Below are 18,666 nucleotides of genomic sequence, written 5' to 3'. Positions count from 1 at the left end.
GATTTTCTTAGTTCTTTAAATTCCTTTGAAAGGCCTAAAAGATGCCTGGTATCCTACCTAGATGGATGCCACAGAGGCAGAACTAATCCATGCACCCTGATGGTTCTCAGCTGCAGTTCTGCATTTTAGAGGTACAACCAAGTATTCTAACACAGGAAAGGATCCCAGTGTCTTGGTACTTCATCCTGCAAATCTGTGAATGTATCTTCCATTTAGACCAGTGAATATTGCTTCTCAGGGTTGGGCAGACCATTTGTAAAATGCTATAAGCTTTTGGAGTGATCTGTGTTTTCCTGCAGTCTCCATTTCCCAAGCTAATCCACTCATCTGCTACAGAGACAACCTCAGTGGGGGGTAACCAGAAGCAAAACACAAGCAGCAGCAGAACGAGAAACGCCTGTGTACCTACGCCATTGAGGAATTAAGCAAGTTAGATCTGGACATTGCCACTTTTTCAAGAACAAAAAGACAGACAGACAATTCATCTCAGTGAATTGTGCACTGCCCTGGCGAAGGTATGCAACTGCACTCCATGCGATAGGAGCGCAGATGAACAGAACCTCCGACTTTCTTCAATGAACTATTGAACTATAAGAAAATAATTTCATATAGCTTCAGCTGGAGAAGAAAATAAATCACAAAGATTGATAAAAAGCATCATAAAAAGAGCTAGTAAATTAAAAATGAAAGCAAAAAAGGGGAGAGGGAAGAAAACTGGGGAGTCAGTGTAGAACTCAGTGAATTCTAATAATAAAAAGGTTAATAATATTCTGGATTAGGTATCATTCATCTAGAAAAATAACAAAATAGGGAAAGTTTCTCTAGTTATCATATTGAAAATACAGCTGTTCCAGAATGCAAGTCTAATGGAGGTGACTGCACCTATCCTGGCCAGCTGCAAAACGCAGGCTATAAGATTTCTCTGAATTAATTCCTGCTGAAAGTAGACATAAAAATGAACAGTTACTGGGAATTTATTGTAACCTTTGCTGAACTCTTGCAAAAGTTGGCTGTTCTCTCAGATAAAAGATGAATGATTCATTTCTAATCTAAAATTGTCAAGTTTCAATTGCTTGCCATTAGAAATGATTACTTATACTTTTGTCTATCATCATAAAGATCTCTCTACTATCAAATTTTGGTCTCTTGAGCAGGCAGTTACAGACTGCCATCAAATGATATCAGACTTACCTGTTTATTAAGCTGAGCAGCACAAAACATCCCGAGCCTTCCATCACCAGGCCTACCTCCCAGTCCTTTAATCTGTCTCATGAGCCCTCTCCAAACTCTTCAATTTTTGAAAGCACTGACTTCATTCCATCATTAAGAGTCATAAATGACATTCAGGAAAATATGAAACAGCAAAAAAATAAAAATCATCACAAGTGCTACGCTTCATCAACTTCATCAAATAGACGTAATCGTCCATTAAGGAAATAGTTATTCATTTACAATGCAAGAAAAGCTGTGCGATAAAAATGGGAAAGACTAGTTCAAATGACAATCTAAAGATTTCATTAATCTTTTTCAACTACTGTCCAAACTAATTCTGTAATCAGTGCAAATACACTCAAATTTCACTCAAATAAGACAAACTACAGTCAATGGGGAATAAATACTCTTAACTATTTGAACACCGTTAATGAAGGTATAATGTTGTCTCAGGCTGCCCATGAGGGAAGAACACAAAAGGTCATACTTGCAACTAGTTTTAACTTGCTTCACTAGCAAAAACTATTTAGATACACGAGCTTTATTTTTGACTTATTTTCAGCTGTTACGCATACTCTAGACAGATTGTAGGCAAAGTTTTTTTGACTACTAGCAAATTCGATCATCAAACATCTTCACACTACAACATCTACGTACAAATCACGCTTTTTTAGACTGGCAAAAGAGACTAAGTAAACTACTTACAGAAGTTGCCAGAAGTGCTTGGCCTAAGAAAGCTGCAGAAATAGTTGCATCTCTACCTACGACTTTGTTATTTTAAAGTTTTTTAAAGCTTGTCATTAGCTACTTAGAAGAGAAGTAGAAAACACATAGAGAAAAGGGGAAAAAAAAGCTAAAGATACAAACATTTGAACCTACGTCTTTGTAATTCTAACGTGCTTAAACGGTCAATATAGAGTTTGGGGATTTCTGAGTGAGCACAGCTCATTTAAAGGGCACCTTACCCACTGCAGTACTGTGCCCACATCTAGGAGGAAGGCTGATCACTTCATAAGCTAATGAATGCTGGTATGCTACGCTGACATTTACAGGTACTGAAAAGAAGGAATGAATTTCATATCAGGATTTAAATATTTTTCTGCTGGGACAAGCAACTTCTAATTTCAATCACTAGATGAAAATTAAGACCACTCATGTGCCCAGAAACTGTACACAGGAAACCTGAAAATAAAGGAGCCACACATTTCATTCAGATCATTCTTTTACTGCAGTAACAAGAATAAATGTGATAGGTGATTTTGTTTGGAAATGCCACATTATGAATACCCTGACTTGTAAAGAAAATGATTCTTCTCTTAACTACAGAGAAACACTGTCCTAAAATAAAGAAAAAATCATTGCAGGAGTCATAGAGCTATAAGTTCACTGAACTAAAACTAAATGAATGTTAGCTTTTTGCCTAAAAACTTCAAGATAAGATACCTGCTTTTTCTTTAATAGGAGAGGCTTGCCAGGTGCAAAATGTGTATCATTTTGTGATAAAACAAAAGGATTTTCTAGTTAAAAGAACTTCTCATCAAGTCCTGATCTTTATTATGTGGACAGCACTTCTGCAAAAAAAATTTAGGGTCTGCACCCAAGTAGCTCAGATCAAAAATGGCTTCTGGAGTTTCAATATACCAGAGGTGATATCCTAAACCCTGCTGAAATTGGAGGCAGAACTCTTCATGACATCAACGGGCCAGAATTTCAGCCTCCATGCACTTTCAATTTTCTCTTTCAAATAAAACATTCAGTACCAAGAATGCAAGAGATCTGTGCTGTTTCCTTTAGGACTTAATTTTTCAAAGCTGAAAGTCAAGCCCACAAATGATATGGCTGATTGCTTATTTGATTTTCTCTGGGATGGAGCACAGATGATTTCTTTCTATACAATATTTTAAAATAAGGGCTTTGGAAAGAAATTAGTAGAAAAAACATTTCTATTGCTTTCAGTCTAGATATAGGATTGTTTATCTGCACAAAAATATGCATAGCTTCACCCTGGCATTTCCAACTCACAAGGCTAATTATGTTTCAATACACCCCACTAGATAAAGAGGTATAATCCAGCCAAAAGTGTACAAAGGTTGTGTGTATAAAGGTTGTAGTCCAAGTCATGCAATGTGTCTTCCAGCTGATAATTCCAACAGGTAACGAACTGTTTAATCTTATGCGGCTTGGCAAACACTGTTTATCTTTACCCAAGCCTTCAACACACACATCAAACCAAACATACCTCCTGCAAATGTGACTGAATCTTCTTTTCAGTTAGCATCATATAAAGTTTTAATTACATTCTACATACTACAGTATTTTTATGCAAAGAAATAAATCAAGGTTTGAAAAGGAGAGAAAAAAAAGATTAAACCTTTTCAAATATCCAGTTAAATGCATTTCTTACATTAAAAACTGTTTTCTATGATCTCAGCCTATCAGTTGAAATCTGGCAGGTAATCAAAAATAACACTAATCACTCTAGCACCTGCTGTGTATCAACCTCAAATTCTGTGCAATTATTGCTGACAAAATCCCTGATTTTATACTATAGTCTGCTACCTCCATCTCCTGTGTGAGGCAAAGCCCTAGGACCTCACAACATAATCACCATAGAAGCAACCATTATCTTCTCTCTTCATATGAGGAAACCGTGGCATGAACCAAGCAAGAAACATAAGCAAATTCTTGCTGTTCCCATACCAGTGAGAACAGAAACCAAATTGAAGCATGCACAGTTCCAGCTCCTTGCCCTGGACATTAGCAATTCCTTGCTTTTCTGCCTTTTACTCCAGTTTATATCTCCAAGGAGAGGGGGAGAGAGAAAACTCTTGGACGAACACTTTGGATTCCTGAACATGAGATACAGAGCACTTAACCCCACCTTAGATAATAAAATTTCCTTTACCTCAGAGTCAAGTTCAGACTTATTGGAAGAACAGAAAAAATAAAACGTTTAGGAAAAACAAAAAGCAAGAAATGTACAGTAATTTTCATGGGGAATAATACAAAGAACAAATAACTTTTCTCTTTTGCATTTAAAAATCTCTATATTTCCACTTTCGTATCTTAGTAAGAGGCAAGAATTGCAAAAGTTTTTATATTGTAAAGACTTCTTCAGGATAATGCATGCAGCAGTAAAACAATTTGGGGGGATAAAGAGCAGCTGCCCTAGAGAGCACTACAATTTCAGAGTTTTGATCATCATCAGAATTGCAAGTCTCTTATCTCTGTGCAACGTTCAATAAATATTTTCTGTTACTCTAGATTTGGTTATACTTCTGCATACCTGTGGGCATTAAGTCTGCAGCATGCCTGGAAGCCTGCATGACTCAAATAACAGTTAAATTACACAGTAGGTAGTCATTTCATTCATTTTAAGTACGTAAGCATTAAGTGAAAAGAAGCCATTTGAAGATGATAACGTCCTTATTTCAGAATATGGTAGTTACAGAAAGCTTCATTCAGTTTGTACATTTACTATTGCATTTGTGATCACCCTAAAGAAAACCTTAAAACAATATCAGTAAAAAAGAACGAAACAGAAAGATCAAATTATTCTGTGCCAGACAATCAACAGGAACAAAAACTGAAAAAAAAAATCGTATTTCATAAGAGAGGCATTTTGAATTATATTTAAAAGGAATTTGCTTAAATGTTCACAATCCTAGGTGCAGTAATAGAATATTACCTGTCAATATCAAAGTAAAGACTAAATATCATGTCTCAAAAATTATCAAGCTTTTCATTCTCTCACTTCAGAGAATTTATCTTCAATGTATGTAGGTCCAAATCTTTTGATTTAGGCATAAATTACATACATTTATGCAAGCATGCAATTAAGCCTGTATAGTATAACTTGAAAACACCGAAAACTCTTGAATAAAAACTTTTAGATAGAAAAATATTAATGTCAAATATATTTTGAATCAAAATACATTCCGCAAACACACTTGTAACTTAACTCTTAACTAAAGAGTTAAACAGTAGTTTTATGCTCTGGTTCTGCTGCAGGATAATCCTGTTCTAGGACACGGATTTTACATCAATGATCCCAGATGTCCCAAAATAACATTTTTTTTCTTACAGAGTAAAAAAATAAAACAAAACAAAAACAAACAGAAAACAAAAAAAAAAATAAATGTACAATGCTATGCTATTTTCATCTTCAGTCTGCAAACATCCTGATTCTGTGGAAGGATAACTGCCTAACTGAATTCATTGAAGTGATATTTGAAAATGCACTGGTAATTCCTTAAATATCCTATCCATCTCTATGCTTATCCTCAAAAGAAAGCAAATGAGGCAAGCACCCTGAAGAGCATTTGCACATCCATGGGAACTGAAAATACCAAATGATTGCCTCTGTTACCAGATACTAAACCAGGCTGAATGCAAGAAAACAAAACAAAGCCACACTGTAGGACACTCGGAATTAAAACCCTTGTTGAGAAATGAACATAACCTAAATAATTCTGTGAATACAAGGCCAACTGCTTATTCACTTTTTTAACAAAACTTCAGGTTTTTAAGGGGCCAAATGCTGCCTTCAGACTTCCAATTGGTCAATATTTCAGGATTAAATTATCAAAGAAATCAGGGCTTATGACAAAAGGAAGAGAAATCACAAAACCAATTACCTAAGTGCCTCAGTTTCCCCATCTGTCAGACAGGGATAATAATATTTACCTTTCTTTGAACAGATAACTAACCAGATCCTATCAGTTAAGTGTAACTTCTGACTTTGGCAATTGTATTGGCCCTCTTCTGAAGCCTCCACCTTCCTCAGGCACCTCCCACCTTTCTCAATGCCTCTGAGCACTTCAGATCGCCACTGTTTTATCACTCCGTCTAAGATGGAATTCACATAGTGCAACACAGAGAAATGGATGCTGTATACTATGAGGAAAATGAAAGTTTCACAACAAAATAAAACAGAATATACAGTAGCATGAAAGTACCATCAGGACAAATTCAAGAAGTAGCAGCAAACTTTTAAGACAATTTGCTGGTTAGTTATCACTAAATTAGCCCTGATGATTAAATAGTTTTGAATAGCATACAGGGTGGGAATCTATTCTATCAATCAGATGAGCAGAAGATATTTTCTTTTTTCCTTTATTTCTTTTCTAATGTTAGCACTCTGGTATCCCAGCATCTCACTTCCTCAAAACTAACCACATTAAAAAAAAAAAAAAAAAAAAAATCTTCTCAGAAGACTTAACTACAGAATTGGAATCTAATGAAGATTGATTAAAACTGATGATATGTACTTCCAAATTCATTGCTGTGTTGCTTCATATTTATGCTGTTGCAACTCCATCATTTGAAACAGATTTATACAAAAAAGCGTAGTGACGCAGAAACCTAGAATGTAGATGGCAAACTGGGAATTATTTGACGCTACACACACAAAAGTTTAACGCCCTCAGTATATAGCTGGCAATAATATTTCAAAAGTAAAGGAAAACGTTATGGCATGGTTTAAGAATTTTTGTTTGTTGGGTGTTATGCACAATTGCACATTAGGGGGTGTGTTGTTGTATGACAAGAGTTGAAAGTTACTTACTGAATTTGGATGCTCCCAACTTTCACTATAGCGCAGAAAGTCTTTCAGCAGTACTTTTCCCTACCAGATTACCTGACATGATTCCAACAGAGCCACTTTATATTCCTTAGAAACTTACAAAACCCTGATATCGTCACTATTTTTCCTAATTAAAGAGAACATCACCATTTTCCCTAAAAAGAGCCATCGTAAAACTTCAGACCAAGTTCCGTTTCTTACATCTGGTACATAACTTCCTCTATAATTGCAAAATCAGTACCATGACATTTAAGGAGTTATTACTCTCTTGTGCAGGTTCTTCTGCTGCCTACTAAGAAGAAGAGTATGGCAAAGGTATACAGAACATGTCAGTAAAGATCATGAACCATCAGATCTCAGTAGAAAGAAATGGAAGAGAAGCTCACCTTTGAGCATCAACACAGAAACGGCCTGATCAAAAGACTCCTATAGGTATCTGTGGGCTTTGAACCAAGCTACTGTGTCAGTTCAAGCTGCGTGAATGCTGATTTCATATTCTCTGTATTACAGATATTTGCATCTAATTATGCAGAACAACCTAGTTAAATTTAATACTTCCACTACTTTTATATAAAAGTAAACCTCTATCCTTTAAAATGAAAAATCATTAAGTATTTTACATATTGAAATGAAAAACACCAAACAAAATGACCTTTATAATCACCATTATGAGAAACACAACTGCAAGTGACTCAAGACATATGGCAAACTTAATTATGCTAAAATAGATGAATTTGCAGTCTTTTCAAATCTGACAAAATTAATGGCTAAAATAAAAATATACTACAATTTTTGCTTGTAGAAAATACTTTGCAGAACTTAACTCTTTATAGATTACTAAATTCTTATAGTTTAGAGTCATCAAAAAGATAACTGTAACAAAAAATATTATAGTAAAAATTATTTAACAGAGATCTTATTCAAGAAATCATTTCTACTTATTTTACATAGATCTAAGGGGGAGAACAAGATGGAATGAAAACTAGCACTTCAAATCTGATCCTCAAAGCTTGATAACAGTTTGAAATACAGTGATTATCATTAATGCATTACAAGACTAAAATAAGTATATGTTTATATTTAACCTGAAAGATCCCATGTGCTTTCCAAATGCCCACAAAAACTGAGAATCATGGTGAGAAAAAATGAAATGCAGACAAGCATGCAATGTGCATAATAGCACAATCCAGAGCAAAAGCAAAAACACTAATTTTTCATATGAAGTAGCGATGAAAGTATCAATGAGCAGAATGCAATTACTCATGCTGTATTTGGTCAAGGCAATAGAAATGGAGCTCTGCAAGGTTGTTTTCTGGAGGTTGTGTTTGGTGTGTGTCGGGGGGGGGGGGTGTCTGTATTTTTTTTATGTGGACCCAGCTTTTACATACTGCCTGCCAAAAGGCTGCTGAGTGCTGCTTTGGAGCATCAGCTGAACGTCAACTCAGAGCAAAGACTGTGACCAGCTGCACTGCCACTTCCTCCATCGCCACCTCGCATTTTATACATTCTGTGAAAGCTAAAGAGAGTAAAAGCTAGCTAAACTGACAAGATCACTGTTAAAAGAGAGATGGACATAAGCAATAAATCATTCCATCCCACCTTTCATTTGAATGACAACCAGCATTTCAGATGCTTATGACTGTGGAACATAATGACCTTGCACCAATTACAAGTGGACACAAAATGAGACTCAGAACAGCTTCTTCCTCACAGAAGCCCATCTGCTTCACCCTGTGCAGTTTTCCTTTAATGATTTATTTAAACAGAAGCAATCAAAAGGTTCATCTTTTCAGTTGAAAATCAGGTAATCACACAGACACAAGATGAACTGTGGAAACAATATGGAAAGCCTATTTGATGCAGAAAAAACAGCATTGAGGAAACATTACAAATATAACCTGGAAATCAGTAATGAAAAACATGGAATAATTTTTTCATAGCACAGATAGATGACAAATTTATATTTTTTTTGAAAAAATTAAGAACACTAATTAAGAATATTTTTTAGATCTTTCCAAAAAGCATTACAAAAATCAAAGTTAGAAAGGAAAATACGAGAGGTTTTAAAAACAACTATTATTAAAAACTATTATTAAATTAAAAAGGAAAGGTTTCCCAGTGAGAAATGTTCTGCACATACTTCTGTTATGAGACTTTTGATGTTGAATCTGTAAAATTGTGTCTTTAAAAGGGAATAAAAATACTTTGCAGTAAATGCTCATTAACAGTTAGGTAAACCATATCCTAAACAATTGTGCAAGAAATAGAGAACCCGCTTTTCATAAACACTTTGATACGTAAAGCCAATATTATTTCAAGCAGCACATCTAGTAGTTTCTGTTGACTGCATGAATGTTAAGTTACAGAGTGATTAATTCTATTCTGCATAATGGCCAAATATAGAGCTTTTGAAACACAACTGTAAAAAGAATACAAGAATTTTTGTTATTCTTCAAAGTACACTCTGAACAAACTATGCCACACTTCAGTTTTAAGCAGCCAAGTATTTATTTCAAAAAAAGTAAATAAAAAATGGACAGGGATAGGTTCCTCTTCAGGTACCAGAAAAACAGCTATGAGGTATTCAGTGTAAGCATGCAGAGCATGTTCATTGAACAAAAGTAAGAAAAACTGAGCGTGAAAGCATGCTACGTTCATTTCAGAAAGGAGAACTGCAGCTTCCTAGGCTACATCCAATTCATTATTTAATAATCTCTCTGTTCATCTCCAGGAAGCCTCAGTCACTCCACCAGCATGCTGGTTAAGAGCTTTAGGACCAACACAAGCAATTTCTAAGGCAATAAAGCCCTCAGTGATATCAATGAGAGTTCAGCAGTGAAGACTGCAGTATCACCCTTCAAACAGTGGTTATAAAAAGCGTTAATAAGCTGCTTTGACGCACATAATAGCCTTTTACCTTGCATTTCCTCAAGAAATCCATTCAATACAGAAATTCTGCTTATAGTGACTCGGAAAGGTCAACCCGACAATTAGGTGCCGTAACAGGGGCCCTTCTGGTTTTGAGCGTACACACATACTTCCTGGTAGACGTCTTCCCCAAAGCGTATGTAAAAGGGGCGGAAATTGGCTGAGTGCAGCCAGAAAAGGGACTCAGCAAACGAAGCAGGCAAATCTGCCCTTCAAAACTGGTAATGAGGAAACGGAGACAAGAGGGTAGTTTTCATTTCCAGCCCCAGGTTAGAAATGCCAATCAGCGCGAGCCAGGCTTTTTAAGTGCAATCCAGCAGTTTGGCAGACATGCAAGTAATTAAGTTTCACTTGTCTGGAACAAGGTTTTGGCTGTTTGGGGCTGCAAAGCAATTACCTTCCTCAGCATAACATAGCCCTTTGACTCCGTAACACAGGCCTGGTCAAGAGTAAAGCACAAGATCTTCAACGATTTTCTCACAACCGCTATGTCAAAGGCTATAGAAATTCCTGCAGTCTAGAAGAACGCAAACCTCATCACAAAATATCACTTAATTTCAGCTCTGTTTATTTAAAGCGATCAATTCAACTTGCCAGAGCACCAATCAGGAAACTTGGCTTCACTACCATTTCAAGTAAGATTGCACGACCTCTCTGTGTCTCTGGTTTTTGTATGTGTAAAATGGCAGTAATAGTAGATTGCTTCTGTAAAAGTCCTCTGATGCCCTCAAAAGACAGTTACTATAATAAAGGGCAAATTAGTACTATTCATCCTAAAATACTAATCAATATGTTACTTTTTGATGCTTCTATTATCCAAAGGGAAAAAATATCTTTGAGCATCTCTAAAAATATGAAAGGATTTCTATCAAGTCTCCTTTGTAGAAAACACTGACAGCTCTCAGCACAGTAAGCCAAGCCTGATTTTTGCACTACATCTGCAATATCTTTTATACTTGGGCAGCTGGCACAAAGTGAGAAAATTCATTAACATGCTAATGATGCATCCTATTTAAAATTCCAGCTCTGATTATTGTGTGATTAAGTCTCTTCCCTTGACGTCTGCTTTCTTATATCGACTTTGCTGTGAGAAATCAACAATTATTAATGAAGAAAAAACAGGTGACCAATTTATACACACGAGAGACACACACATACACACATTTTATTGTTCCTTAAAAAAAAAAAAAAAAAAACAAAAGGATATTTTCAGGCGAGTGGTATTATCTTCAGTTCAACAGCCATTTCAAAATAAGTTTTTTTTAAGAAGTTCACAGGCACAAAAGATAACAGTTCAAGATGATGTAAACATGGCTGTGTGTAGAAATACCCACGCAGAAGGTTTTAAGGAGATATAAAAGAAAAGAGGGAGGGCTTCTGAGGAAAAGTAGAAGATTATTCCCTGGAAACAATATGAAAGCAAGAATGAGGGCAGACAACTGCTCATGGCATCCAATTAATCAGATTACCTCTCCAGGAGAAAAATGAAGCATCTTCTTCGTACAGCAAAAGACAGTGAAAGACCCACCAATTCATTTAAACTAGCATAAACCTTCCAAGAAGAGAAGACTTAGGGACTGCTTCCTTTGCTTGACTTCCAGTAACTCTTGTTCAGTCTGCGGCAGACATTTAGTTCACAAGCAGTAGAGCCAGGTCAAAGCATGGCAGAGCTCACCCACAACTCTGCCAGGAGGAGGAATCGCAGGGGCATTCCCAGCCCACCTTGGCACACAAAGCAACCAGGCTAGCCCACACCATTTGTGCTGTTTAAGTTAACCCATCTCATTTTGTCTGAAATGCCCACACGCTCCCTTATTAACCGTGGGCAGTTAATGGAAGATGGTAAAACCTCCAGCCACTGCAGTTAGATGGAGAAAGCATTTCTCCCACAGGGTGGTAGCTCGAGAGGGAGAAGCCAAACTGAAAAGTAAGAGTCTGCTCAAAGCAATGGTATCCATCGTACATGCTAATTTTAGCCATAGCACAGAGCAGCTGAGTCCCGGCTGCATTACTAGCTTGAGCAGCAGGAGCATTTCAGGAGCCGTCTTGCTGCCAAACCACACTCCTGCAACACCGCGTTGTCACTGAAAGCGGCAGGTCCACACACTCCCCACCATAAGCCGCGTGGCTCATGCTCAGGGCAGGCTATCAAGCCCTGCCAGAGCCAGGCTTCACACCAGCACAGAGCTGGTGGCTTCCAGGCACGACAGGGCACCGTCACCTTTCCCAGGGTAGAGGAAAAGGTAGAAGTGCCCTTTGCAGCAGCAGCAGTGTAGATTTTACTGGCTTCACCAACAACAAAACCTGGGGCCTGGCTTCCTCCTCAAATCCTGCAATAAGTCAGCTAGCTCCAGCTTAAAAGTAGAACCAACTCTGGGATGCCTGTGCACAGCCTAGCACCACAGAATCACAGAATCGGTAAGATTGGAAGGGACCTCTGGATACCATCTAGTCCAACCTCCCCGCTCAGCAGGGTCACCTAGAGCATGGTAGACAGGGTTGCATCCAGGCAGGCCTTGAAGATCTCCAGAGAAGGAGACTCCACAACCTCTCTGGGCAACTTGGTCCAGTGCTCCGTCACTCTCACAGGGAAGAAATTCCCCCTCACGCTCACGCAGAACTGCCTGTGCTTCAATTTCTGCCCATTGCCTCTTGTCCTGTCACATGGGACAACTGAAAAGAGTTTGTCCCCGTCCCCTTGACACCCTCCCTTCAGGTACTTATACACATTTATAAGATCCCCCCTAGGTCTTGTCTTCTCCAGCCTAAAGAGCCCAGCGGCAAGGCTCTAACTACACTCAGAGCTACTGCCACAGTGAAAACGAAAAGGCTGCTGAGACCTGAATCTAGAACTGTGGAAGGAAAAAGGAAGGAAAAAGCCATGAATAGATTTGTTGCAGATTCCTGGGAAATTGGTTCAACTTTGGGGGTTGTAGACACACTACTTATAATCTCGCTAGTGCTGATAACACAAAGGGAAAAAATCTGCTGGGCTGTGCGGCTGCATTTGGACCATGCCACCATGGTATAGCTCTGCTACTCCGGCTTAAATCGCACCTTTCACAGGGCAGACAAATCCAGTACAACTATCCTTGGCTCCTTTAAACAACAGCAGCAAAAATACCTCGGCTCACAGCAAGTACAACCTTCGTATTATTCTTTATGTAAGAAGTCTGCAATGTATTTCACTGTGCAACATTTGACGGCTCTCTTTTCACCTTAGTATTTCCAGTATAGGATTATAGCTCTATATATACTAAATTGGCAAAACCCAGCACTAGCGGAAAAAACAGCAGCCGTGCTCTGCCTCTCACTCCTGCTGCCTTTTGCAAGCCTCATGCTATATATTCCCTTGAAGGGGCACTAGTGTTTGTAGGACCACGCGGTGAACCCATTAGGGAACCGATTCTGATTAAAATAAAGAGAAGGAAAGGGAGAAAAGGGAGGGAGAAAAGAAAAGTCAGTGTGAAATAACAGCTTTTAAAAAAGAACATTGTAAGACAGGAATGTTTAGAAAAACTTATCAAAATGGAGGGAAGGGGGACAGTATTGTTTGGGTAACAAACATTCATTTAAGTTTTCATTTACCAAAAGTTGCAAAATGCAACTGCCCTGAAAAAACAATACCTATTCCCAGTGAGTCCACCACAGACAACAGGGTGCAGCATCCAACAAAATAAGAGAGCAACAGCCATAGTAAAAAACTCCTCGATCATAATATATAACTGTCCCACGGTAATAAAATTCTATTCCCATTCTATTCTACGCTTTAATCTCCAAACGTAAAATTACTGCACAAAACAACAACTGGTTCATAAAAGTGGATTTCTCCTTTAAGGCTCAGTGTGTTCACTAAGTGTACCAGCAGGCCTTTTTTTAATTAAATGTGTTGGTATCAGTCTCATGGTAGTGTTCTCAAACCTAAAGGAGTTTCCATTTTTTAAAGAAGCAAATGGTGTAGACTACGCACAAGAGGGGCAGGGATGAGGACTAGGGAAGATCTCCGATTTCAATTTATATCTCTCTGATGAGGATGTGCTTAATAGAGTTTTATTTTACACACAGATAAAATTTCTCTTCTAACTCCTACAGAATCACAAAAAATTTAAAGAACAATCCACTTGGTAAACATCCTGCATTTTGCAATTTATTGTAATAAATTTAGGGCAGTAGAGGTTAGAAAAAGATGACACTTGACTGCAGCTATATAAATGCAAAGGAAAAAAAGAGTCTCTCTACTGCTACCAGTTCTGTTGCTTCAGCAAGTGTCTTACATACGATTTGTTTGAAACCTTGGTGAATAAAAACATAAATGAGAAGCGTTTCCCTTCCCTCCCCCTACCTCCCCCTCCCCCCCAAAAAATCAAACAAATTATGTGTTACAGGATGTTTCAATGTCCTAAAAACAAAATAGCAACAGAACGGACAGCTTAGAAATTCAGAACCTTTTTCCACTCACTTGCAAATCCAGGCAATCAGGAAGCATTGCACAATGCATTTTTGGGTCACTTTATTCAGGCAAGTGTTAACCTAACTATCTCTTTGAGGAATATTGTTAAAATTTTTAGCCATCTAGTTTCTAACAAAGCAAGTTCTCATCTAGGCATATACACGTATTCTTCTGCATATTTTAAAGGGTTTAATCACTTCAGACATGTTCAGTTGTCTACAAAACATTTTGTTTCTAAGATAACTCTGCCCATCTACTTGCCTATGAAGAGATTTCATGTTCTTTTAAAACAGGGGCACTTTTTTGTCCTCAACCAACCTCTGGCCCAAAAGATCATGAAAAGGCAAGAAAAAGCAGAGACATTCAAATCCCTAGAGCTTTAATGAATCTCTCAGATTTATACTCAGCTGTTTAGAGGTAATCATAGTAACTGTACATTTGCAATCAGTAATTTAAAAGGCTGAGTTGCATTTAAATCAAGCAGCAAGGCCACTTCATCTGCATAACTTCACGAGAGGGGACATTAGACAGAGAGATCGGCCAAGCCTAATGGCTTTGCTACTTCTTTAATTTGTCTGTAGTCTTTCCCATAATTGCAGATAACTTCTCCAATTCCACTACGACACTGCAACCCAAGCACGCCGCTTATGAGGATATGCGAGCTCTATTTGTTAAGCTGTTTAAATCCTCCCAATCATAAACTTAAATAAAGAACCCTTGCCTTCAGAACCATGCACCCCTTTCACCCCACACATTTTGAGTTGCCAAGACAAGTTTTAATGAATATGTTGCTATCTTTGTTACATACAACATCGTCTTCTGCTTACATCTGAAAGATTATGTGTATATCACTGGATGTGAGTATATGCAGGGCCTCATCAGCATTGCTACAACACAGGGCTTAGAAAAAAAAAATGTTTGAGAACTGGGCTAAGAGAGATCCCGAAACCAGGATCTTGCCAGAATACTCCTCCTCTTCCTCAGCTTCCCCCTCCTCCACCAGCAACCAGATAAAGCTGAAGATCATGCGCAGTATATTGCTTACCTACGTCCTGGCCAAACTTTCCTCGGAAACAGTGTACATTTCATGAAATGTAAGGCGGCTCATCAAACCCAGCAGACTTCCAGATGCCCAGGACTGAGCAACAGCTGTAATTGCCTGTGAATTACTTACCAAAGGCAGTCTCTCCCTGCTCAAGTTCTTGTTTCAGTCTGTTGTAATCATCTTTAATTCTCTCTAATTTTCGGACGTTTCTGGCACTCAACACCAACAGCTCATTGAGAAGCCCTTCCAGCCCCTCCTTCTCAGATGTTAATGATCTTATTTCTTCCACCAGATCCTTAGCAGTCCCAAAATTACTTCCTGCATGTTCATTGGGGCAGGGGAAAGAGAGAGGAAGAGACAATGAAGCAGACATTTGCAACATCAGTAGGTTACACAGAAAACAAAGGAAATGAAGCAACTATACTCTTCAAAAGCCACTTAAAGATTTAAAGAACAAGAGCAAAAAAAAAGACTATTTTACAGTAAGACTGAACAGTTTGCAAGCATCCATTTTATTAACCTACTACAGAAAGAATCATAATCGTATGAGATTTAAATTCATACATACAGAAATAATTTTTTTGTATTGCTACTGTTTACATTTTTCAGAAAATTCATTTCTAGGGCCTGCAGAGCAGAAAACGTTATAGTGGATCATTGTGCTGTAATCAGTCAGACCATCTGCAGGTTTTGGAGGACACCTCAGCTCATGATGTTTTTGAAAGACATGCTATCAATCTGATAGACTGTAAAATATTTCTCCTTGAACAAAAAAGCACCATGTAGCTCTTCATAACAAGCACCAGAAGATTGTTAAGAAATGTGATGTGTCATTTATGAAGTGGTATGCAATGAAAAGAAGAAAATTTTGAGCAAACACATTCAAAAGTCACAACTCTGCACATCTGTCTCTCTCTGAAGCGTGGTATATCAGAGACTGCCAGAATACCTAGGTATTGCCAGCTCACACTGCTCTGGAGTCTGTACAAAACGTTCAGCTCCATTGGACACAGAACCAGTGTCCAAAGCTCAATTTCCAACTGGTTTATGCTGTAGCATACAACATTAGCCACTTAATCTTTCTCAAATACAGTTTTGTAAGAACAGAGATAGGCATGTCTCCTTGCTTCATAGAGAAGTCTTAGGTATAAATATACTGAAGGTGATGAGGTGCTCAGCTACTAAATCATTTTAAAACAATAATAACTATTGCTATGCTAGATTTATACAGCTGTACATGCATCTTTTTAATGATTCAACTATTTGTTTTTTTTAAAAAAAAAAATACTTCTATCAACAGAATATTTATACTGAGAAATCATTTCTATGTAGAGACTTGTCCGACAGAAGACCGAATATTGCTAGCACAAGAATAGAGCTCTAGCACTGCCCTAACTTAAGAAAAAATTAGTAGTTTGATCTAGGAAGTAAAGGCATTTAACATTTACAAATTTAGCCTTGATCCAAATATTGATGAGATGCACACCCAGTCACACATACAGGGTGCCTCACTGGACTAAAAAGCATATGCAATGATTTTGGACTCCTGAAATAACTTTATAATACAAACACTACTCAGATATTAAATTATCCTTTTTTCCCCAAAAAATATAGTAAGACATTGCTTATAGAGAACAGATGAACTCTGTTTAAATTTACAATGAACTCTGATAAGTTTATTGTAGAAACTTAAGAAACTTCCAAAATATCAGATCCACATCAGAGTTTCCTAAATTGTAGCATTACTTCCTTTTGCCTGGCTGCCTCAAAAGTGTTGCCCACAAAGTCTAAAAGAGAAATGCTGAGCTGCTGTTCTGTTCCTCCAGGACAGGGGAGCAAGAATCGGATGAAGGTATTTATACTAGTCAGAAGACTGCAAACTGCCTTTAATCGCTGACAGCAACTGCATTCCTCCAGAGTGCAGGGGCGGACAGAAACACTCGGAGCCAATATTCACAGCCATCATCCTGAAAGAAAGATGCTGCTGCCAACTCAGCTGGGCCATATAGAGGCAGATGTGCCAAAAAGAGATTGCAGTTTTCAAAAATTTGGGAAAGACTCTATAAAGTAAGTCAAGTTTAAGTGTAAAATATTGCTAAGTATGGTGGCCTGTGTTTTTTTAATTTAGTCATAAGACTAATCATAAGACAGTCATAAATATACTGTTAAGCCAACCCTTCTTCCTGCTTAAAGGAGCCAAAGTCTTTTTTTTTTTTTTTTTTTTTTTTTTTTTTTTTTTTTTTTTAGAGTTGAAAACTTTCTTCTCTACTTCTCAGCTAAAACCCTGTTTGCTAGTTGTAACATACAAAGAATTAAACAATAAATATTTATAAATATGTTTTACTAATAAGAGGATGTAATGGTTTTCAAATGCATTTATGTAGGCAAAACAGTGCAAATTTTATCATCTTAGTCTGTCATGTGTTTCCAAATGGCTAAAACATGGCAAAAAGATAAGCAAGAAGAAAATCCCTGGAAAAATGGCAGATATTCAGGTGTTTTTAAGGCAGTAAGACTTACAATCAGACATTGCACCCTTACTGCACCTGAACTCATCCCAAGCATCAGTGCACAGGATCCTTAATAAAGCATGAGGACAAGATACTCTTCATTAGAAGCTGGAGCCTTCTCTAACACTTCAGAAATCAGCAAGCAGAAAAGTATGGTATTATACATGAAAGTTTTATACATATTGAATGGATCTTAATTCCCAGAGGGGAAATTTATATCAAAACTGAGCCTGTGAGGAAGTGGCATCAGATGTATGCCCAAAAGCCAAAACTGCCTGATGCAGATTTCCCTGACAGCAGAAATGTCTGAAAGGCTGCAGTGAAAATCCAGAAGAGCATATACAAATTCACACATCACCAAGTGTCATCACTGAGCTTCTGACCTCAATCACAGCAACTGAAATAACTGTTTCTAAATGCCATAAGAAAGTTAATTTAAAAATTAATAGATATAACCTCTAGTTTAAAAACATGCTGTCCTATTTTGGGGAGTCTTGGGGGTTTTGTTTGTTTGTTTGTTTTGCTAAGAGCCAAAGTCACTTTGGATACTGTAGAAACATTCTTCAGACATTTGCCAAAATATTTTATTCTGCTAATATTCTGAGACTGTTAAAACTCTTTAATGACAGAATAACCATTTTTCCTGAATGAACACAATAACCATCACTTTATTGAATCCTCAGAGGTACATTTTACACAGCTATACCACTAGAGAAAATTCTAGTTAGATAACATCAGATAAATAAAGTCAGTCCTTTTCTTCCCTGGAAAGTCTAAATCATGAAAGCAGATAGGACTGATCACTTGGAAAATCTGTACAGAGACAACAAAAATCAAGCAATAAATATTACAACTCAAAGCTGAGCTTCTATCCATACCAAGACCTCAGAAAGGCAATAATGGCATTCTAGGAGAGGGACAGACCAGCAAAATGTCA

The 18,666-nt window shown here is 37.5% G+C and overlaps 1 protein-coding gene across 1 annotated transcript in view; it reads right to left on the bottom strand.

Annotated features, from left to right (window-relative positions):
* The window catches only part of DISC1 (DISC1 scaffold protein), a 201,882-nt gene that overhangs the window by 87,546 nt on the left and 95,670 nt on the right, over window positions 1-18,666 (bottom strand). Inside the window, exon 9 of the mRNA XM_062573048.1 lies at window positions 15,349-15,537. Within this exon, the coding sequence (XP_062429032.1) occupies window positions 15,349-15,537 (189 nt within the window). The remainder of the gene's footprint in view (window positions 1-15,348; window positions 15,538-18,666) is intronic.

Source organism: Rhea pennata, chromosome 3 (assembly GCF_028389875.1).
Source record: "Rhea pennata isolate bPtePen1 chromosome 3, bPtePen1.pri, whole genome shotgun sequence".
Taxonomy (NCBI): domain Eukaryota; kingdom Metazoa; phylum Chordata; class Aves; order Rheiformes; family Rheidae; genus Rhea; species Rhea pennata.
The sequence above is the reverse complement of the archived record's forward strand: the minus strand, read 5'-3'. Positions and strand labels throughout refer to the sequence as shown.